Source organism: Alexandromys fortis, unplaced genomic scaffold (genome assembly GCF_014885135.2).
Source record: "Alexandromys fortis isolate MF-2015 unplaced genomic scaffold, M_Fortis_MF-2015_v1.1 scaffold_412, whole genome shotgun sequence".
NCBI classification, from domain to species: domain Eukaryota; kingdom Metazoa; phylum Chordata; class Mammalia; order Rodentia; family Cricetidae; genus Alexandromys; species Alexandromys fortis.
In genome coordinates this window covers 313,715-337,178 of record NW_026068285.1, presented here as the reverse complement: position 1 = coordinate 337,178, position 23,464 = coordinate 313,715, and the positions used below count along the sequence as shown (strand labels likewise).

General features: G+C 40.4%; 1 protein-coding gene across 2 annotated transcripts in view; it reads left to right on the top strand.

The window, feature by feature from the left end:
• Positions 1-23,464, top strand: part of Ap2b1 (adaptor related protein complex 2 subunit beta 1) — a 106,353-nt gene that overhangs the window by 49,226 nt on the left and 33,663 nt on the right. The window contains exons 15-18 of one of the 2 annotated variants that reach the window (XM_050132233.1): positions 12,508-12,549; positions 13,351-13,497; positions 16,525-16,670; positions 18,286-18,415. In XM_050132233.1, coding sequence (XP_049988190.1) covers positions 12,508-12,549; positions 13,351-13,497; positions 16,525-16,670; positions 18,286-18,415 — 465 coding nt within the window. The remainder of the gene's footprint in view (positions 1-12,507; positions 12,550-13,350; positions 13,498-16,524; positions 16,671-18,285; positions 18,416-23,464) is intronic. The other variant, XM_050132234.1, reaches the window with a different exon arrangement.

The window sequence follows — 23,464 nt, the reverse complement described above, 5'->3', positions numbered from 1 at the left end:
CAGACAACAGCCATCTGCACAACCAGGAAGGGAGTCTAGTCTCCAGCGGAGCAGGAAGAGAAGAGAGCGAGCAGAGGAAATAGCCGCTTTTTTAAAGGGAGAGAGACCACGCCCCAATGGGCTGGTATCACAGCAGCTATTGGTTGGAGGGGCGGAAGGACCTCCTGCAACATATAGCCTTTTACAACTCATAGTAGACAGATAATTTAAGTATCATGGAGCTGCCCAAGAAATGAAAATAGCTCTTGTTGTATTGATGTATCAACTATAGGCTGAATACTGCCTCCTCAGGTTTATGCTTTAACTTCCTTACTGCTTTCTCTGGAGGGTTACTACATGATAGACTCATTGAACCTAAGAGGAAAAACGGGTTTAGGGATTGAGGTGGAGAAGAGGCCCTGGTTTTGGTGTTTCCAGGCCCACAATTCTAACAGGTGTATAGATACATAGTACATAAAGATAAAACTCATTGTAAGTATTGTTTCAGACAAAAAGGCTGTGGGAGGAGACAGATTTTCTCTCTGTAACAGTCCTAGCTGTCCTGGAACTAGTGCTCTAGACCTAGTCTAGTCTCAAATGCCGAGAGCTGGGATTAAAGGTGTGTGCCGCCACCACCCAGCTGAGATGGCTAAATCTTGAAGGGCGAGAACCTGAGTTTGGTTGCCAGCACCCACATCAAAAAGCAGGTAATGGTGGCACACATTTCTAAGCCCGGTATTCAGAAGCGTGGACTGGTGGATCCCTGGGGCTTGTTGGTCAGCCAACATAGCCTAGTTAGTGAGTGTAAAGGTTCTAAGAACTTGCTTGAGGTTAGGCACAGTGCCCCTTAATTCCAGCATTTGGGAGGCAGAAGTAGATGGTTCTTGGTGAGTTTGAGGTAAGCCTAGTCTACATTGGAAATTTCAAGACAGCTAGGGCTATATTGTAAGACCCTTTGTCTTAAAAAAAAAATGGCAGGGTACTTTTCTAGTCAATTAATTAAATGTGTATGGGTGCTTTGTGTTTTATGGCTGAGTACCACATGTATACTTGGTGCCTCAGAGACCAAAAGAGGACATCATATCCTCTGGAACTGGAGTGACAGATGGTTGTGAGCCATCATGTGAGTACTAACAGCCCTTACTTTTTACTTTGAATCTGTATATAATTTAATATATTCACTCAGAAAACAGAAACTTCTTTTACAAGAGCAACACAAGAGAAGCCCATATCTGGCTGTGTGGAAATGAGTTTCTTCTAGAAAGGAAGAAAGAGAGAAAGAAAGAAAGAAAGGAAGGAAGGAAGGAAGGAAGGAAGGAAGGAAGGAAGGAAGGAAGGAAGGAAGGAAGGAAGAAAGGAAAAGAAAGAGAAAGAAAAACTTATTTATTTATTTATTATGTATACAGTGGTTTGTCTGCATGTATGCCTGTAGGCCAGAAGAGAACACGATTTCATTAGAGATGGTTGTGAGCCACCTCTGGAAGAGCAGCCAATGCTCTTACCCTCTGAGCCATCTCTCCAGCCCGGAAAATAAGTTTCTAAGGCATCAGTGGACTGTGATGCTTTAAAAATACCTGTTCAGTTTTTTTGCTCTCTGTATAAATAGTGTCATTTCTTAAATGAAACCTTTCCTTATAGTAAGTAACATTTCAGAAAACTATATAATAATGTGTATAAAAATCTTGCACTAGAGATCCTGATTTGTTACGCTCTGGTAAAACCTATTTGTGGTTTTTGTGTTTGTTTTGATTAGTCATGTATATGGGGACAGCCTTGGGTGTTGTTCTTTGCTTTCTACCTTGTTTTTGAGGCGGGTTTTTTGTTTTTGACAGGTTTTTTTCTTTTTGTATGTAACCTAAGTTGGTCTCAAATTGACGATCCTCCTGCCTCAGTATCCCTACTGCTGAAATTTCAGGCATATGCCACAAGGTCCAGCATTAGTGTTGGGTATTAACTAAACCTCACTCTATGCAGGTCATTGGTATGCTACTAGTTAGTTTTACCTACCAGCTCCTTACCTTTTTATGATTCTCATTCCAGCTGCATAATTAACCCCATCTAGCAATGCTATTTATATATAGCAGTAAAACATCTGCGGAGCAAGATCTTTTCTGAGACAGGGTCTTACTGTGTAGAACAGATTGGCCTTGAACTCAGAGATCTGCAGGCTTCTGCCTCTCCAGTGATGAGATTAAAGATGTGCACCACCAAACCTGGCCCCAAATGCTCTTTTTTTTTTCCTTTTATTTTAAAGTTGTTGGAGCTGTTTTTAACTTTACAGCCAGGATTGAGAGCATCGAGCCAAATAAAATTCTAAGTGGAATTAGGTAGCTGATCTCTTGTGCCAAACAGTGACTTCTTCCCCCCAAAAAAATGTTTTCTGACTGCCTCTTTGACACAGCTTACAATAACAGACATCTCAGGCCAGTGATGACCCAAGTTCAGTCCCTAGAATCCAGGGTGGAAGGAGTAAACCAAGTTGTCCTTTGATCTGTATGCACACATGCGTGCACACTTGTACACATGCACACTAATAACAAACAATAAAATAAATAAAAATGAGTATTTTAAAAGCTAGACATCTCTGTGTTTACCTTTGTTTTGTTGGGTTTTTTTTTTTTTTGTTTTGTTTTTCTTCTTTCCATTGGGATTTTAAATGATTCAGTCTGTCTTGGCTAGAAGTTAAACTTGATTAGATATATTGGAGACTGAAAAAAATTTAGGGCATTTTCTATTTAGATTATATACTTTTTTTAGTCAAGATCTCATTCTGTCCCTATCTGGCGTCACCCTTGAACATGCTGGGATCACAGGTATGCACTAGCTTTATTGGCTCATTTTCCTAAAAGTTTCTGTTCACTAGCAGATATTTTCAGCCTTCCTTTTTTTTAAGATTCTTCTGATCCTCCAGTTTGTCTTTTTTTTTTTTAACCTTCTTTCATCGCTGTACTTGAGAGATTGTTTATTTAGTGACCTTTTCCTAGAGCTGTCATGTTCAGGAAATGCTAATTAATTTACTAGTCATACATAAATAAAGTGTTCTCCCGTTGATGACAGTGACTCGGAATCTGCGACTCCTACAGCAGACAAGGCTAGAATGCCGCTGGATACAGAGGAGCCAAGCCAAGCTCCTTAGGCCTGCTTGGTTTATGTTTTGTTTTAAGGGGGCAGTCACTTTTGAAAAACAGGAGCTCGGGCAGTTTTAGAAGTGGAATGCCTGTTTAGCTCAAAATTTGAATCCAACTTAATTCCTACCTATTCTTGCAGTCTCGTTGCCACTTCTATTCTTACTGCTCTTCAGCACTCTTCTCTTGTTGCTTCTACGCTACAGATATTTCTTGTTTCTGTTACTGTAAACACAACTGTCAGCTTAATGTGGAGAATTCAAGTAAAATGTAACTAGTGGTTTGTCTGTTCTATAAGTAAAGCATGGTGGCATTCAATTTAAGGTAGGCTTACATAAGTAGTTATCTTGACTTTTTCATTTCTTCATATTATAAGCCATGTGTATTAATGCCATTGATATCGATCTATAAAACTGCCTGTTCTGTTTTAGGTATGATTTTTCTCACCATGCATATCCTTCTGTAGGATAGGAGATGACCTGAGATCCATGTGTGTGACTCTTGTCTGTGTTGTACTCAGCGTCTGATACCTGTGAGGACTATGGAAGTAACCACTGAATCCCAGTTATTTGTTGCCTTTACTTTTAGTCTATCAACAGCGGCCCTGACTAAACTGGTCTTTTGTTCATCCAAGATTCTGTGTGTTATTCTATTTAAGTGATGCTATTGTGTATCAAAAAATATGAAGAAAACATTATTCCAGGTGCCATTTATGCTGAGGAAGGATTTTATACTAGAGAAGGATTCTGTCCCTAGCTGGAGCGAGAGCAGGATCTAGGAGACGCTGTGCTTTTCTAGATTCTAGTGCCTGCTTTTCAAAGCCTCCCTCCCACGCTGTTCCCTGCAGTTCTTTACCTTGTGTTTGTTTGTCGTGTGCTACTTTATTAATGGTTTTGAGTGCTTAGCCCACGGGAAATTCTCCTTAAATTCTAGTTTTGCATTGTTTCTCCTTTGCAGTGACTTAAGAACTTGGTTTTTTAAGTTTATTGTGTGGAGAGATTGTCTTAGTTAGGGTTTCTATTACTATGAAGAGATACCATGCAAGAGAAACATTTAATTGAGGCTGGCTTACAGTTTCAGGGGTTTAGTCCATTATCATCATGGCAGGGACATGGCATCATGCAGGCAGACATGGTGCTGGAGAGGGGCTAAGAGCTCTACATCTTGATCCATGGGCAGCAGAAGGAGACTGTGTGCCACACTGGGATGTCTCTTGAGCATGTGATACCTCAAAGCCTGTCCTCACAGTGACAGACTTTCCCCAAAAAGGCCACACTTCCTAATGTGCCACTTCCTACGGGCCAGACATTCAAAAACATGAGTCTATGGAGGCCTTACCTCTTCAAACCATCACAGAGATCTTTGTAAGTTCTTGACCCATTTTACCCATTACATTTTTCAGAGTGGTTCTGAAACTCGTTTTTGTTGATGCAGAAATTTAAGAGCTAGCCTCAGTTTGCGTCACCTTTGTCATTAAGCAGAACCTGAGATCCACCTATGATGATGTTGGCTCATTGTTTTGGTGGCTTCAGATAACGAATGTTTAGTCCTATTGCTTTGGGACCTGTGGATGGCTAATCTTGATTGTCATTTTGACTAATTCGGAATTAACTTAAATCCAAGCTTCTGGGCATGTCTAGTCTATGAAGGGGTTTCTTAATGATTATTAGAGGCAGGATGGCCCACCCTAAATCTGGGCCACATCATCTGATGTTGCCCACATAAAGGACATGGAAAAAGGAAGCTTTGCTTTTCCCTGCTTGCCTTCACACTTGCTGGCAAGTTCATCCACCCTGTTGGGTGGATTTCTTCAAGATTCCAATGTAACTGAAAACCAGCCCCTCTTCAGGAATCTTGTAGGACTCCAGGACCAGACTGGGACTGCAGAGACAGGGCCTCCAGTGAGTGGGCACAGGATAGCAATAGTTGATAGACTGCCATCACTTGCTCCATGACTTGAAATTCAAACATGAGAAGGGTTACAGGGGCCCGCCCTATTCAGAGGCCAGCATCCTTCTCATAAGGTCCACCCTTTGAACTTATGCTTCTTCCCACACCTCCCCATAGCCTTTGTTTAGACTAGCCTTTAACACATGGACTATATGGGGACACTTACCCAAACCATAACAGGCAATTTAGGAGAAATTTGACAATTGTTTACTGTTAATCCATTTCTAATCTTCAAAATTTATCACCATTTTGTGATTGCTCTGGTTTGTTTGTAATTGCCATTTTTCTGGAATAGAACTTAAATGTTTTCCATTCAAGGTCCTCTTTGCCCAGGAAATTTTTATGCAGCCCTCACTATATACATAAATAAGTATACTAAGGGCTGGTGAGATGACTCAGCTGCCAAGAGCACTGACTGTTCTTCCAGAGGACCTGGGTTCAATTCCCATCACCCACATGGCAGCTCACAGCTGTATGTAACTCCAGTTCCAGGGGACCCGACACCAAAACAAAAACAAGCCTTTTGTGTGGACCACAACATATATTGTCAGGTGGTGGTTTTGCACACCTTTAGTCCAACACTCAGGAGGCAGAGACAGATGGCTCTCTCTGAGTTTGAGGACAGCCAGGGCTATACAGAGAAACCCTGTCTTGAAACACCAAGGAAAAAAAAAAGAAGAAAGAAAAGTATACAAATCTGACAATAAATCAGATATTTATTTTTAAAATAATTACTTGGTATGCATATAATTCAGCATTCAAAAATTTAATTTTATATTTTATATGTATGGTTTGCCATATGCATGTAAATACACCGTGTGCAGCATATACCTGGTACCTGTAGAGGCCAGAGGAGGGCTGTGGATCCCCTGGAACTGTAGTTATATATGGATGGTTGTAGACAGACATAGAGGTGCTGGAATTCAAACCTGGATCATTTGGACAATTGTTCTTAACCTCTGAGCCATCTCTCCAGCTCCAATTAAATTTTCTTTTTTTTTTTTTTTTTAAGATTTATTTATTATGTATATAGTGTTCTGTCTGCACATGTGCCTGCATGCCAGAAGAGGGCACCAGATCTCATTATAGATGGCTGTGAGTTGCTGGGAATTGAACTCAGGACCTCTAGAAGAGCAGCCAGTGCTCTTAACCTCTGAGCCATCTCTCCAACCCCTCACTGTTTCTTAATGATCAAAGCACATCTGCATGTTAATGTGATTGGTATTGTTTATTTTTATATAAAAAGCTACTCTTGGTTGAATATTTGATATTTCAGCTTTAACATTTTTCAGAGTTAATAATTATTTATATTTTATAGTTGTTAATGCTCAGAATGCTGTTTTCTCATAAATGCATAGTACAAAAGTGGTAGAAGTATATTTAGGGTCTCTCCATTGTTGGAAATTCTGTCCTAATTCCAAACCAAAGTTTATTTAATGATTTAAAAAAAATAGAACTCAATGTAACAACTCAAAATAGCAATTTTGAAAGTCAGATATTATAACACAATACAGAGATACACTAATTTGATACTTTTGTGCTAATAAAAAAAGGTGGGAAAGTGTTAAAAGTTTTTGTTTTCCATAATTAATCCATGATGTTTCAATAGCAGCAGCAAACTTTGTACAATTCGTAGCAAACAGTACTATTCAGTGTCTGAGCCGAGCGCTTTGAGCAGTACTATTGGCTGTGAAGGAGGCTTGAGAGCAGAGCAGCAGAAAGGTCAGATACTGCTTGTTCAGAACTAAACCTTCAGTGAAGTCACATGATGTCACATGGATGGGAAGTGATCATCGCACATTTGATTTTGAATTAATTTTTAGTCATTGCATGGAAACCTTTACTGTCTCCAAAATTTTTATGACCTTGTATTTAGCTACGTGGTTCAAAATTTGTGTTCAAGAGTAAAGTCAGTGGCACCTCACTTTGATTGATGTCCTGTGAAGTACACAGGACAGTGAGTGTGCATTTGAAGCTGCAGGATAAATAATGATTTAACATTTTGCAGTGTCAGTATTGCTTAACGGTGATTAACGAAAGCACAGGACAAACTGACACCTTAGAACATAGCATGTAAAACATGGACTGGTTTCTCCCAGACGTCTCTATGCTGCACCTCCTGTGTTCTGTGTCATGTGTCACTAGGATGTACATGAGCATTGGAGAATTAGAGAACTATATTCGTTGATGAAAAGAGGAAGAATTCAAGGTCTTAAACTCTCTCAGGTGAATACACAAGTCCCACCTCCTCATCTATTTGGCAGTGATTCATGATAAAATAATAGGTGTCTCTTCTGCTAGCAACATCACACAGACGCTGGGTGAAGCTGAGATAGGAGGGTCATTGGTTTGAGGCTAGCCTAGGCTATAATAGCAAATAAGTGACCACCCTCATCCACATATCACCACTCTGTCTAAAACACAAACCATGCAGATAGTTCCTTCCTAGCAAGGCATTCAGCCTGGAGAGTTCATTCCTCCAGTTGGTCCTTCTCACATGTACTCAAGATATTGATTGATGTTAATAGTGTGCTCTGGGCCAGTAGACAGTTCGTTGGCTTGTTGGCTTCTGTCCTTTGGTGATTATTTTCTCCAGTAAATAAAATAATTCCGTTGCAAAGTTGACTCCTAAGAACTGTTGCCAGTAGCTGTACTTACCTGGTCACTAGAACCTTAACTTAATAAATGTGTATTGAATGCTCATGATATGTCAGGCTCTATTCCAGGTTAGAGTTGTGAGCAAAGCAATTCTTCCAAGCTCCTCCTCTGCTGGGAGGAGAAATGGTGAATTCCTCTGTAGAGAGGCAGTGGTTGTGTGAAGCGCAGTGGGCAGACTATATTTATACAGCTTCTGTCTGGCTTCAAAGTCCTATCATGGGCTTCAAGGGAACTTGTAAATTTCCTATCAGAAGTGTCTGCGATAGCTCCCTGCTTTCCCCTTTGAGGAACTGGAGTCTGTGTTCTTAGTCATCGGTTTGATTCTTGGCTTATCACATGCTCACAGAATCTCCATGTGTATTTCACTGATTATGTTTTATGATGCTTCTCTGCATAGAGAAACCATATTTGATATTTCAACAGCTGAAAACCATATTTTCCCCTCACAGGTTTCTTTGTTTGTGATAGGAATCTCTGTGTCTTGTTCTACACCATTCGAGACTCCTGAGGACCAGAGCTGTTAACAAACTGTAAGGGTTGGTGCTTTCCTTAGAGTCACTTCCCTTCAGTGAGTTCTAGAAAGCATTCCATAAATGAGAGTCTAGACTGAAGTGTAGAATGTCTGAGCTTAAAGTCTGCTCCTGTGGTTAAGAAAATAATCTGTCAGGTACCTAGACAGCTCCATAGTTTTAGAGATAGGTCCATGTGCTCTGGACTGGACACAAAGCAGAGTCAGGGGGAACCTAACCTGGACCCAGTCGTTAATGCTGTGTGGAATCTTTTCCTTTAAATCAGTGAGTGTCTCTGTTAATATTCTTTTGTTATGATTTTCTTTTCCCTTAGAGTTGAGCAGATTTGTTCTTTAATAGAATTTTCTTCTTCAGTTCCCTCTTATGTTACTCTTTTGTAGTATGTAGCCATTCGAGCCGAGCTGACATTCCCCTCTGCTGTTTAGAGCTCATCTGCAGTTCACATGTGGTTCAGACTTTTGACCTTGCTACAGAGCTCATGTGATGTGCCTAAATCTGTTCAGCTTGTAGGTTACAGTGGTCACCATGGAATCACTGCATTCTGTCCAGTTCCTATAGCTCTGCAGTGACCTATTACTGTGTAATCCAACATTAACTCCATTCCCCTCATTAAGCATTACTTTAGACATGGTGGAGTGACCACTCTTTGACAGGAGCCAAATGTTAATTCTATTCTCAGTACCATTTAACGGCAGCAAATCCTGTGGTTTAGATTGGGGAATAGGGAATTACACTACTCCCTTTACTTTGGGTATAGCACAATTAAGTTAACCTTTGTATTTCTGACTGTGTGTCTCATATCTTTTGGGCCTTACTTGTGCCAGATTCTAGATGAATTAATGTATTCTTGATTCTAGGTAGATTGCAGTACAAAAAGGATCATCAGGATTGTTTTATTTTTAAATATATTTATTTATTTTTATGTGTATGGTTATTTTGCCTGCATGTATGTCTGTGAACCACATGCATGCCTGGAAGAGGGTGTCAGATCCTCTAAGACTGGAGTTGTAGACAATTGTGAGCCACCATTTGGATGCATGGAATTGAATGCTTATTTTCTGGAAGAACAGCCAGTGCTCTTAACCACTGAACCATCTCTGCAACCCCCTGGATTGTTTCTTCTGTGGTTCGAAATAAAATTGGTCAGTAGCATGAGGAAAGATTGTGTTTAGATCTCTTCCAGCTAATATTCTCATAATATTCAAAGATGAGAATAAAAATCTAAGGGAATAAAAAAACTAAAATGGGCTAGGCATGGTGATGCTCACCTTTAATTACAACATTTGGGAAGCAGAGGCAGGTAGATCTATAATTCAAGGTCAACATGGTCTACATTATGAGTTCCTGGTCACCAAGAGCTACATAGTGAGACTCTGTCTCAAAACAAGAACTACAAATGGGTTTTGTTTAGTTACTTCTCTCATCACTGGCCCAAAAGCACAAAGTTCATGGCAGCTGTAGTACATGGTAGAAGCGCCTCCATCCTGATAGATCAGGAAGTATAAAACAGAATGGAAATGACTGGGTAGAATCCTCAAGGCCTGTGCCTCCAGGTTTCCACGCCCCCAAACACCACCAACAGCTAGGGACTAAATGTGCAAACATGAGCCTGTGAGGACATTTTGGATCCAAACAACAACAGGATTTATTCCTTTAATCTAAATATCACCAATAGCCACCTCTTCTCTGTGCTTTTTATTACATATTTGGAAAAAATATTACTTCTTTTTTAAATACTTCTCAGTGTATGCCAACCAGTTTGGTAAAGAATTGTCTTTCAAACTTGGGTTGCAAACCTGGCCAGAGGAGCGAGTGGTTTGGGGAAGGGGGGGTTAGCTTGTTAGGAAGTCATAAGCCATATCAGCATTAGGACAAACGGGATGTTTTGTAGAGCCTCTTCCTCGGGTCTTGTTTTGGTTTCCTTTCCTCTCTTATCCCCCCACATTCTCATCTCTCACTGTATATAGAAGTCAGCTCTGAAGTCATTTTTAACATCAGAATCTTGTCTGAATCCTAATAATTCTCTACTGTGATATTTTCAACCCTGGCTGAATGTAGATTAGGATGAACTAGAACTATCTCACAGTGTCCAGATGACACCTCAGAAAAGGAAATCACCGTCTCTGGTGAGGAGACTGGCAGTAGCCGCTTTTAAAGCTTATGTGCACACACAGATGGTTGATTTGTTTTGTACGTAAGGTTGAGAGTAGTCATGGTTACTGGCGTATAACTAAAGTAGTTATTAATAAATACTATTTAAAAGCCGGGCGATGGTGGCGCACGTCTTTAATCCCAGCACTCGGGAGGCAGAGGCAGGCGGATCTCTGTGAGTTCGAGACCAGCCTGGTCTACAGAGCTAGTTCCAGGACAGGTTCCAGAGCCACAGAGAAACCCTGTCTCGAAAAACCAAAAAAAAAAAAAGTTTGAATGTTAGTCTCAGAAAACACCATATATTTATTAACAGGAAAATTAAAAGATGTTTACAAGTTATATTGCCTTTGCAAGCTTCTTTGGTTCAACTTTTAAAAACAAAAATGTATCTGCCCTGTGTTTTCAGCCTTTGCGGATGCTGTTGAGAAACGATCCATGCCCTTTTTGCTTTTTTAAAAATTCTGCTTTGCCATGCCTTTGAATCTTCACTTCATCACCTTCTAGGCAGAGGGAGGTTGTTCCTTCAGAATTTCTTTTCTACTTAGTTATGTGTACAGGTTTGCCTTGTGTTTTCTACCTCCTGCCAGTCTGTAAAGCCTGCCCTGATTAATCTGTGCTCCCTTCATTGCTTGGCATCTTTTCATGCCTTTCATGCAATAAATGTTACATATTTATTTGTCTCAATAAATAGAATACCATGCTTTTCAGACATCATGCTGCCGATATGTGTCATTTTAGAACCAGGGAAAGGCAATATGCAATGTCTTTTCTGTTGGCTTTGGCACCTTTTCAGTTTCTCAGGTTGGTGGTTGCAATGTCCTTTTTATTTGGTTAAGTATCTGGCTTCATCCAATGACACCATTGAGTGATCTGTGAGAACCACATTCTGGAAATGTTGGCTTGGCTAAAGCACCTGCTAGAATTATTCTCTATCTTAAATAAAACAAAATTTTGTCATGGGCCTCACCATTTTTGAGTATAGATTGAATTTTGTTTTGACAGCATCATTTTATATAGTACTGTCATTTCATAAATCATTCCCAAATAAAGATGCAGTCTTATTTTGTCTTTACTACCCCAACACAATGATTTCTAAATTATCATCACTAACCAAGAAATACCGCAGTACTTTTAGACTTTTAGTCTGTTTTTAGGACAAACTATTTGGTGATTCACAAAGGATTGTAGAGCTAGGAAGGAGGCAAATACAGGACTGCAAACATCGCCCCACAAAAAGGCTTTAGCTTTGTAAATAGTACCATTAGTGTGTTTGTGTGAGAGAGAGAGAGACAGAGACAGAGAGACCGACTAGCTAAAGAGCTCCAGTTTTTCTTCACTGGTCTTGTCAAGGGAGGCAAGACTGCCCTCAGGGTGAATTTTGTATGTTATAAAGCCCTGAGGGAAAAGAAGCAAGACTAAGAGCCTGTGGAATGTTTTCCTGTCAGCTAACCAACTAGTCTAATTCTCTACTTTGCCTCCTTTAAATGACGGACTCCATATAAATCACAGCATCTCTCCTTAGAGGTACCAACTGTGGGAGGTTTGGGCGATGCATGCATATCTTTCTGTAGTAGCTGTTTTTCCCCCAAGGAGCATTCTCAACTAAAACCTTTTATGTTCCCCTGGTAATTTTTAAAGCTTGAAATTGCAACTCAATACTGGTTTGATTCCTATCATCTCAGTAAGGCAGCAGGTTTTGTAGGTTAAAGCATTTTTCGTCTTTCTTTGCTTTTCTCCTCCACCTTAAATTTCTTTGTAAAGGGAAAGTGATGCTGCTGCTTGGGCTTAGAGCTCTTTCGAGTATATAAACACTACATCTTACTCAGATTCATGCCAGTGAATTTGGGGTAGAAAATTACATCTCAAACATCCCTACGATGTCCCAGCTGCATTTTCCAAGTTTTTGCTAAATGCTCACACCCTTTCACTACCACTACTTGGTCCCCCTAGAACATGTTTCTTGATGATCTAGAATTCCTAGGCTTTGGGAGACAAGTCAAATGGCATGTGTTTCCGATGACTTGGTAGAGCAATTTACAGAATCTATGTGGGCATCTAGTACTTAGCTAAATGAACTCTACCTCTCTCTCCTCTCTCTCCTTTCTCTCTTTCAGCTTGGCAGTGACCTTGGCGGGGGCATTGGAGGAAGTCCGGCAGTAAGTGCCATCTGTTTTTTTCACCATGGGAAGCTCCCCTATTTGATTCTTTCCTGCACATGTTATGGGAGTAGCCACCTGCTCTCCAGCACTGCACACACAAGCTTGGTCGCAGTGCATGAGGGCAGAGAGTGCAGGGTCACATGCCACATGTGGTCTAGGGACTTGTTTAGGGATTGATGCTGTGGTGCCTGTAGAAATAGATCTTTTTGTTTCTGACACTGAAGAGGTGAAGGAAATGGACCCTCCCATCTTGACTGCAGAATGCTTGTTATGCCCTGGTGTCCAGAAGGAACTGGAGAGAGTTCTGGATTCGTAGAGGCATTTTTCTCATAGATGAGTTCCTATGGGGTGTGACTATCATCTCCCTCAGGAGAGCTTCCTGCTGGATATTAACACTCAAATGGGAAGTAAGACTTGGCCCAACTCATGTAGAAATGGAACCGCTATTTAAGTTGGATGCTTCTCCTTCATTCTGTAGACATAAACTCCTCTTTCGTTAGAGTACCTGTAGGCCTTTTGCACAGAATCATGGAAGCTAAAATTGGAAACAAACAAGACAAAATCTTGGATCACTGTGTTCTTGCATCCTACCTAGTACTGTGCCTTGACAAAGTTTCTAAAGTATGTTTACATTTATCATTGGTGAAAAAAAAGTAATTGAAACAATATGCTGAGTGGATTCTTACAAATATTGTAACGGCAGTGTTTTCTAGTGGATTAAGCAGTGCTGTTAAAAATAGTAACAGTTTAAGGACGATTACTCTATTCTTTCTCATCTCTTTCCCTTTTTTCCCAAAGGTAGGACAGTCCTTCATCCCATCATCGGTGCCTGCAACCTTCGCTCCTTCTCCTACTCCTGCTGTGGTCAGCAGCGGTTTGAATGACCTGTTTGAACTTTCCACGGGGATAGGCATGGCGCCTGGTGGATACGTGGCTCCTAAAGCAGTAAGTACATAGAATGGGCAACACTTTTCTCAGTGGACAAAGCCTAGATTACAAGTGTTACTCCACTCACACGGGAATGTAGCTCTTATTCTGGAGGATCTATGAGGAACTTAACCAGAGGAAACACCATTAGGCTTAAAATTGGAAATATTAAATACTAGAATTGGACCTCATGTTTAGAGATATCTAATTTGTCAGCATTAAGGTACATCACTTTACAGTGTATCAGCAAGCACACACAGTAGAGAATAGTGGCTTTTTTTTTTTTTAAAAAAAAACAACTTTGTTTTATTTTCCTTCCCTTATTGGCACTATATATGGATTCTGGGGTACAATTCCTCAAATTTGATTTTCATAGGTGTTAGTATACCTCTTTTCTTTTGTGTCTCAAGCTCAAACTCATGGTTTTTTGCATCAAGCTCCTAGATTTATATTGCTAGAATAGTATGCCACTGTTCTAGACAGAGAATGATCTACAGTAGCCATGCTTGTGGTTTCAAGTGAGTGAATTTATTAATAAGTATGTAGCGAGCAGAAGTGAAAGAACAGACAGCAGAGCATCTGCACATCAGGCACTTACTCTAGTAGAGGCAGCTGGAGTAGCCCGTTTGGGAGAACCAGTAAAAAGACATCATCAGACGAGATGCTCACACCACAGAATTGACTGAACTAGTGAGGCTGGAGCTCCTGGCGAGATCTCCAGGCAAGCGGAGAGGTTTCTCTAGGTGAGTTACTAACTTCTGGCTCCAAAGCAGGTACTTTTATTCCATGGTAGACATTAGCTTCTGTTGGAAATAGTTTGCCTTCTTCTGTCCGTTCTCAGAGATGCAGTGTTTTAAATATCCTGAGCTATTTGCTGTTTTTCTCCGTTAGAGGCAGGAGGCCAAACTGACCTAGGACAGGGAGTTTTGGGGGTCACTTGAGAGAAATGCTTGAGTCAGAGACAAGGCTGCCCTCACTTCTGGAGTCCACTTTTTACAATCATAACGCATGCCAGCTTACCAGTATAGCCACGATATCCAGCTCCAGTGCTCTTCTTTCGAGTTCTTATTTAGCTGTGTGTTTTAGGACTCTTCCAGGCTCAGTCTTGCTTGATGTCACTCCGACATAAATGTAAAATGGGAAACTCTGTAAAGAAGTTTCATTTAGGCTCTTGAAAGACATGCTAGCCATCCAATCTGAGTTTAGTCTTTCTTTCTAAGGACCAGTATCCCTAATTTCTTTCTTTCCCCATCTTATTCTCCACAAAGAATCCTGCCATAGCAATGTATACTGGTTGTCTGCTGCAAGTCATTACTTGTGTATATACAGCCATTGTGTAGCACAACTAAAAGTAGACTAGACAAATACACGGTGCACAGACATACATGTAGGCAAAATACTCACATACATAAAGTAATAAAGTTAGCAAGTGTTTAAAATATCATTTTTTTTTTTAAAGTTACTATTGCCAAGTAGTGGTGACACACACCTTTAATCTCAGCACTTAAGCGGCAGAGGCAGGTAGATTTCTGAGTCAGGCTATCCAAGGCTACACAGTAAAACCCTGTCTTGAAAAAGCGGATAGATAGATAGATAGATAGATAGATAGATAGATAGATAGATAGATAGATAGATAATAAAAGTTATTTAATGTACTCATTATTAGTGTAAAAACTACACTTACGAATGACCAATTAAATATTTTACAGATGTAGAACAGAATATTGAGTCTTTTCTTGTCCCCATTTCTTCATATTATAGTCACTATTAACTTTGTTTGTATGCTTTCAAAACAGAAAGGGAAAACTATGCATATTCCTGTACATTGTATCCTTTGAAAATGCTAGCACCAGAGTTTGCTGCTTTACATCCTTTTATAATTGTCACATTCTGTTGAATGGCTCTACTCAGTAGATTGATAAATTAGCATATTAATTATTCTCCTGTTGATGAGCATTTATGTTATTGCCTGGTGCTTCCTTCATTCTTTGTTGTGATGTTGCAGAGAACATCCTTGTGTTTCCTGGTATGCTTTTGTAAGAGTATTTATTATTTCACATTTTAAAGCAGATCTTCCCTATCTACCCTCTGCTGAGGTGGTGTCAGATTACTGCCAACAAATCATAAAGAATACCAAGTCTCCCATATTCTACTTTACCCCCGGAATCAACTGGTGTTTGTTTTTTTCGGGGTTTTTGCTGGTCTTTTTTTGTTGTTGTTGTTGGGGTTTTGTTTTTTTTGTTTTTTTTTTTTTTTTTTTTTCGGGGTTTTTGCTGGTCTTTTTTTGTTGTTGTTGTTGGGGTTTTGTTTTTTTGGTTTTGGTTTTTTTCTAATTTTTGTAGCCTCATAAATGAAAATATGTTTATATTTTCTCTTTTCCATGTGGCTGGGTAAATTATAATTATTTCCAACCCATAAACTCTCTAGTTAGGATCATAACAGCTCATAAACTTTCTACCTTTTTTGAGTAGCATTAATCATGATTATAGATTCTGGGGCCAAGGATACATAACCAATTATATGGAGAAAAAAACATTTAAGTAACATCTGAGGCTTTAACTGTTTGTCAGAAATGGAAATAGATTTAAATATAACATAACATATGGTCCTTGCCCTTAATAGGGTGCTGGTAATGTTGAAAATGTCTTGAAAGATTACAGTCATGCTATTTTCATTAGAAGATTCAATTTCTTCCCTTTGAGTCTTTTTTCAAGCCTAACAGAAGCATGGTACTCATCAGAATGGTTTTTACTTGTATAAGCATTTGGCAGCAGAACTTAAAACAGTAAAATGACCAAGTTGAACAGAAGATAGAAAAATGCCAATTGCTCATAGACTTTTACTTTAAATTGGCTCATAAATAATTGAGCATGATCTCAAAATTAAAAAAACAACTGCTTTATTCAAAGCCTTTCACGCAACCTTCACATTTATTATCTAAAAATCGCCATAATTTCCCGAGGGGTTGGATTTCCCTTACATGTTGGGAAAGAAACATCATGGAGGTAAATCTTCCTTCCTGGGCTTTGTGCTGTGTCTCATCAGGTCTGGCTACCTGCAGTAAAGGCTAAAGGCTTGGAGATCTCGGGCACGTTCACTCATCGCCAAGGGCACATCTATATGGAAATGAACTTCACTAACAAAGCTCTGCAGCACATGACGGACTTTGCCATCCAGTTCAACAAGAATAGGTAAGACGTTCACGTCCTAGGTTTGCTGTTGAAGAGTCAAGTGCCTGCTGATTATAGTTCTTTAAAGAAGAAACATAGTGCAAAAAAATGGTAATGTAAAACTGCCCAATGTCCTTGGTCGTCAGGGAAAAAGTAGATTAAAACCATTTTTGAGAGTCTGTCTCATCCAGTCAGAATGGCTATCAGGAAAATGACAAGTACTGGCAAAGAAAAGGTACCTACCCTTCATCAGTGCTACTGGGAGTAGACACCCATCCATCTGCAACAACAACAACAGAAAAAGAAGTATGTTGTTACCTTTCTACTGACCAGTTGGGTTATTAAGCTAGTGACATGACATTGATTTTCATATTTTGCTTTACAAAGTGAATATTCCTTGTAATCCTCCTGTCCTAGCCTCCCATGTGCTAGGTTACTCACAGAGGAGATTCGTAAATCTTTTTCTGAAAAGATTATGTATGAAAAAATATATATAAAAAGATACTTATCCAATCTGTCCCTCCAAAAGAACATGGCTCACTGAGTCAACTAAGCAAAGCTCATGTCAGGCTCACAGGGACTAAAGTGGCAAACATGGGGCCTGCATGGGTCTGCACCAGGTCCTCTGTGTATATGTTATTGGCTGTTGTTAGCTTGGTGGTTTTGTGAGACTTGTAACAGTAGGAATAGGGGTGTCTCTGACCCTCGCCTGCTCTTGGGACTCTTCCTTCTATTGAGTTGCCTTGGCCAACCTCCATATAAGGACTTTTGTCTTACTGTATCTTATTTTGTTGTGTTTGGCTGTTGTCCCTTGGAGGCCTTCTGAAGGGAAATGGGGGTGGGAGGTGAATCTGGGGAAGAGGGAAAGTATTGGGGAGCTAGGAGGAGTGGAGAGAAGGGAAACTCTGGTTGGAATATATGAGAGAAAAATCTATTTTCAGTTAAAAAAAAAAAAGCTGTCCCTCCAGCAACATGATACACAAAAGAATCTTTCAGAATCATTATCAGCAATAGTTCCTGCCCATGAACATTCTCTTTTCTTTTTATTCTTTTTATTTATTTTTTTATTTTTAAATTACAGTTTTCATTTCTTTTACATACTAACTGCAGTTTCTCCTTCCTTCTCTCTTCCTCTTCCCCCACCTCCATCTATTCCCCCCCCCCATCTACTACTTCTCTATTCAGAAAGGGGCTGGCCTCCCATGGGAGTAACAAAACATGGCATATCAAGTTGAGGCAGGACCAAATTTCTCCCCCTGTATCAAGGCTGAGTGAGGCATCCCAGCCTGGGGAATAGGTTCCCAAAAGCCAGCTCATACACCAGGGACAGGTTCTGATACCACTGCTATGGGGCCTCACAAACAGACCAAGCTACACAGTTGTCACCCGCATGCAGTGGGCCTAGGTTGGTCCCATGCAGGCTCCCTAGCTGTCAGTCCAGAGTCGTGAGCTCCCACTAGCTCAGGTCAGCTGTCTTTCTAATCCATGTAATGAAAATAGTCAGAAAGTATGAATATAGGCAGTGTTGGAGCAGGTCAGCAGAGCTTCTGTTTAGTTGTCTTGACTAAGCTATGGAAACCTACAGGTGTGTGACCTCTCCTCTTGACTGATGTCCGAGTGTTCCTCCTCTCTCTAGTTTTGGTGTCATCCCGAGCACACCCTTGGCCATCCATACTCCACTGATGCCAAACCAGAGCATTGATGTCTCTCTGCCTCTCAACACCTTGGGCCCAGTCATGAAGATGGAACCTCTGAATAACTTGCAGGTCAGAGTTTTCCTTTACTCACAGTTTATTAATATCTTGCTGATTTTCCTTTATGTGTAAAATGATCTACAGTTGCTCATTTGCCATTGCTATAATAAAATACCCATGTATAGAGGAGTATTTAGCTTCCAGTTCAGCAGGTGTAAGAACATGGTATCAACATTTAATCCGGCGAGGGCACTTTGGCTTCCTTTTATCCTGCACAGAATTGTGGTAGATGACATGTGACAGGGCAAAGTGACAGGGCAACTGTGAAAGTGAAGGAGAAGCAGAGGCAGTGATTTTTTAAAATAAAAACTTACTCTTTCAAAACCTAGACAAGCTCTAGGTACACATGGTACACATAGATGAATACAGGCAAATACTCATACACATGAAAGTAATAAGTATTTTTTTAAAGAAGACTCCTTGGGGCTGGAGAGATGGCTCAGCCGTTAAGAACACTGCTCTTTCAGAGGACCTGAGTTCAATTCCTAGTACCCACATGGCAGCTAACAATTGTCTGAACTTCAAGATCTTACATCCTCACACATACATGCAGGCAAACACCAATTCAAATAAAATAAAAATAAATTATTTAAAAACAGAAGACTTCCACCCGAAGGGAAAATATGTTGATAATTAGCTTACACTTGGTCAGTGGAAAGGAGAAAAGGAAGAAGATGCGCTGTGGCAGACTTAAGACTTAATGAAGGATATCCCTGCCTGGAAATTGAAAAGACAGAGTATTTGAATGAGACTAAAATATATTTAACATGTTGAAAAAAAAATTTATTAGCCATGCAGGTTCCAGTCCAGACAGATGGATCACATTGCTTGGTGTTCTAGAAATACCCATGTAGGATGTGACTACTGTTGATAAAACCAGCTATTATTACTTCAAACTAAACATTCTTTAGTAGTGGGACACCAGCACAATTGTCTGCTGGTTCTCTGACTACTTTGTTGCCACAGTGGCTGACTGTTGCTTTTCTTAGCACTGAGTAAGAATTTTTTAGACAAGTGAGTCAGAATGTAATTTGGCTGAGACTAGAAGAAAACTAGAGTTACTCCGTAGATAGAATTGGCTGTTACTACCAGGAAAGTAATGTGTTAAGGGCGTTTCCAGCTCACAGTCTTCAGTAACTAACCCAGATATGCATCTGTTCTCTTTTCTTGGAGGCTAACCTCCCATTGGCCCATTATGCCCCAAGCATGATGTCTAGGACAGTCGGCATGCATGCACGAATGCTCCCCTGCAGAAGTAGGATGGAAGAATAATTGGGACACAGAAACTAGGGCAAGTGTTTGGTTCCTAAAAGAAAACAAAGGAATTGTTAATTCACTTTCCTATTTGCATTTCTAATTTACTGAATCCCTGATAGGAACCCTCCTAAAAGAAGGTGGATCTTCTTCAGTAAGTTCTGTTTCACATACCTGCTGCTATAAAAAGCAGTCTGTAAAAGGCCTGTCACTTGCCTAGCAAACACAACCCGCCGCACCCCCAATTCCATCTCTAGTCAACTACTGATTCTCCAAGTTTTCCTCATGGGCCCTTTTCTCTCAGGGATAGCGTAATTGTGACTCTTATTAATTGTCACTTGTCAGTGGTAAAGATAAAACCTTGAAGAGAAAAGCTTTCATCCCCTCTGAACACTATATCCATGTCTGCTGGGAGACAGGCGAATAGAAAGCTGGAGCGAGTGAGGGACTGCAGAGTTTAGCTTCCGTTCTGCTCTTCCTGATGTGAACAAGAAGAGTTCAGTCTAACTTAAGACTAGACCAAGTAGCCCAAACTTACTATAGTACTGTCACAAAAGTTTTTCATTAAAATGTTCAATAAGGGCTGGAGAAATGGCTCAGTGGCACTTGACTGCTCTTCCAGAGGACCTAGGTTCAATTCCCAGCACCTACATGGCAGCTCACAACTGTCTGTCACTCCAGTTCCAGGGGATCTGACACCCTCACACAGATGTGCATAAAATGAATCTAAATAAAGTGTTTTTAAAAAATAATAAATAAAATGTTCAATAAACTACCATTTGTTATGGTATGAAATAGTTTAAGTTTAAAAATATATCATTTCTTCTCCAGTATTTGTGCGTGGTGTGTATAATATGCATACATGTGTGCATGTGGATATGGAAGCCAGTGGTTGGCATCCACCTTGTATTTTGAGATGGGATTCACTTGGAGCTTTTGATTCAGCTGGTCTGGTTGTCTGATGAGCTCCAGCTATCTACTTTCTTTGCTTCCAAAGTGTTTGACTTACAAACACATGCCACCATAGGTTGCTTTCTTTCTTTTCCTTTTTTTTTTTTTTTTTTTGGTTTTTCGAGACAGGGTTTCTCTGTGGCTTTGGAGCCTGTCCTGGAACTCGCTCTGTAGACCAAGCTGGTCTCGAACTCACAGAGATCCGCCTGCCTCTGCCTCCCGAGTGCTGGGATTAAAGGCGTGCGCCACCATCGCCCAGCTCATAGGTTGCTTTCTTATGTGGCTACTAAGGATCCAACTCAGAAGCTCAGACCTATACACCAGGTCTTTACCAACTGAGCCGTCTCCCAGGCCTGCTGTTCCTCTATGTGTGTGTAGATCAGGGGTTAACCCCTGGTGTCATTTTCCTCAGAACACTTTGTTTTAGGACACAGTCTTTCATTGGCCCAGAGCTCATGAAGCAGGCTAAGCTAGGAGACCAGCGAGCCCTAGGGATCTGCCTGTCTTTGCCTGTCTTCCCACTGCTGGTATTGAAAGCATTTTACCCCATGCATGTTTGTGTTTTAATGGTTTCTGGCCATCAAAACCAGGTCCTCGTGCTTGCAAAGTAGGCTCTATACTGACTGAGCTGTCTCCCCAGCCTCAATTACTCCTAAAAGTAGAAAGTCAACCATTGTGCCACAGATACAGGATGAATCTTGGGTTGAGATCTGAACCTGGAATCATTTTACTGCCATTCCAGGGCTGGCTGAAAGGCTTTTATGAGGTTGAGGATATAATTCAGTGGTAGAGTTCTTGCCTACTGTGTGTATAACTCTAGGTTTGCTCCACAACAAGTCTCTCTCTCTCTCTCTCTCTCTCTCTCTCTCTCTCTCTCTCTCTCTCTCTCTCTCTCACACACACACACACACACAAGGCCTCTAAATCCAGCTTATGAATAGCATACAAAGTAAAATTTGCCTGACTGCAGAATTCTTTTGAGTTTATTTATATCAGATAATTATATCCTTAAAAAAGAAAAGATTATTCCCTCTATTTAAATAAAACAAAAACCTTAACAAGTCTCTAAATAATTTTTCTCTAAATGTGTTTAATTGACTCCAGTGTCATTGTTTCCATTCTTCATGTGTTAGTTGCTTAGGAACATTTTCTCAGTATACTCACTGGCAAGTAACTGCTTCTTCAAGTCAGAGCCTGAACAGAGACAATGGAGTTGTGACATGCCTTAGAGTTCCCATGGCTACATGGCTTCCTTTTTCGTGGTGCTGTGCATGAGAAAATTGATAGCGTCATTCTTTCAGGATACTTTTTAGCAGGGTTATGTAAGTATCACTTAAAGAATCATTTAGGTTGGACGTGGTGTCTCTAACCTCAGCAGCAGTATGGGTTAATTCCCACATTCCATCTTCCTGGTCACCTTGAAATTTGATTCAGTCAGTGCTTTCTGTTGTTAAAATGTAGTCATGTTGAACCATATAATAAGCTGTGATTTTTTTTCCCCACCAAAGTTCTTAGAAATCAAAAATTTATGTCTTCTTTTATGTTCTTAAGCACAATTCAGTCCAAAGTGTTATGGATGGAGTTGATATTCTCCACCATGGTCTTGTCAGCTTGCCTTTCTTGAAGTCTCTTCCAAAGTTTTAAAGCCTATCTCCGTGCAGACTGCTGCTGTCCCCTGACACCATACAGCACTACCCTCGTCTCCTCCACAGGCTCTCCGCATTTTAGTTTCATTTTCTTGGTTTATTTTTTTTTTTCATTTTGATAAAACAGATCTTCCTGAGACTAGAGAAATAAATTTTTGGAGACACCATTTTTTTTAACGTATATGGGTATTTTTCCTGAGTGTGTATCTGTGTGCCATGGGTGTGGTTCCTATGAAGGCCAGAAGAGGTTGTTGGATATACTAGAATTTCAGACAGTTTTGAGTCACTATATGGGTGCTGGGAATTGAACCCAGGGCCTCTGGAAGAACAGCCAGTGCTCTTAACCGCTGAGCCATTTCTCCTGCCCTAAGGTTTCACCTGTTGTCTTCACACTTGTTTAATACTTTTTGTATCAATTCTAGGTTAAGAATCATTTTCTCTCTACTCTGAAGTCTTTATAGTTCTTCATCCTGTTCTATACCCTGTACTTCACCAATGAAGTCTTATATAGGTTCCCCATCCTTTCCAGACTACTCCATTTTTCTAAAGCAAACCCCAGACATTGGTATCATTCCTTCTGTGTGAATTTTGTCATATATCTTCAAAACAAAACAAAACAAAAGCCAAGGACAATGCCACTGGGTTTTGATCCTACTTCATGTTCTGGCTTTGTGGGAGCCTAGCCAGTTTGGATGTCCACCTTCCTAGACCAGGATGGAGCGGGAGGACTTTGGACTTTCCACAGGGCAGGGAACCCTGACTGCCCCTCAGACTGGAGAGGGAGGGGGAGAGGAGAGGGGGGAGGGAGGAAAAGGGAGACGGGGAGGGAAATGGGAGGCGGGGAGGAGGCGGAAAAAATTATTTTTTCAATAAAAAATTATATTTAAAAAAAAGAGTAGGTAGGGGAGAGGCAGGGAGGGGAACAGAGAAATATGTAGGGCTCAATAAAAATCAATAACAAAATACAACATGGTTTCAGAGCCAGTTAGCATTAGCCTTGCCTAGTGTTCATATGGGGAAGACCACTTGAGCATTGCCTCTCTAGATCTCCTCCAGAGAGATTAGAAAACTGATTTTCATATGAGAACTGTTGATTTTACATATTACTCCTTAAGCATCACAATCTACCTAGAAATATGTTAACACCATTCATCTATAGGCTCTAAGAAAGACTCTGTATACAGGTCAAAAGCGAGGAATCTTAAGTCAG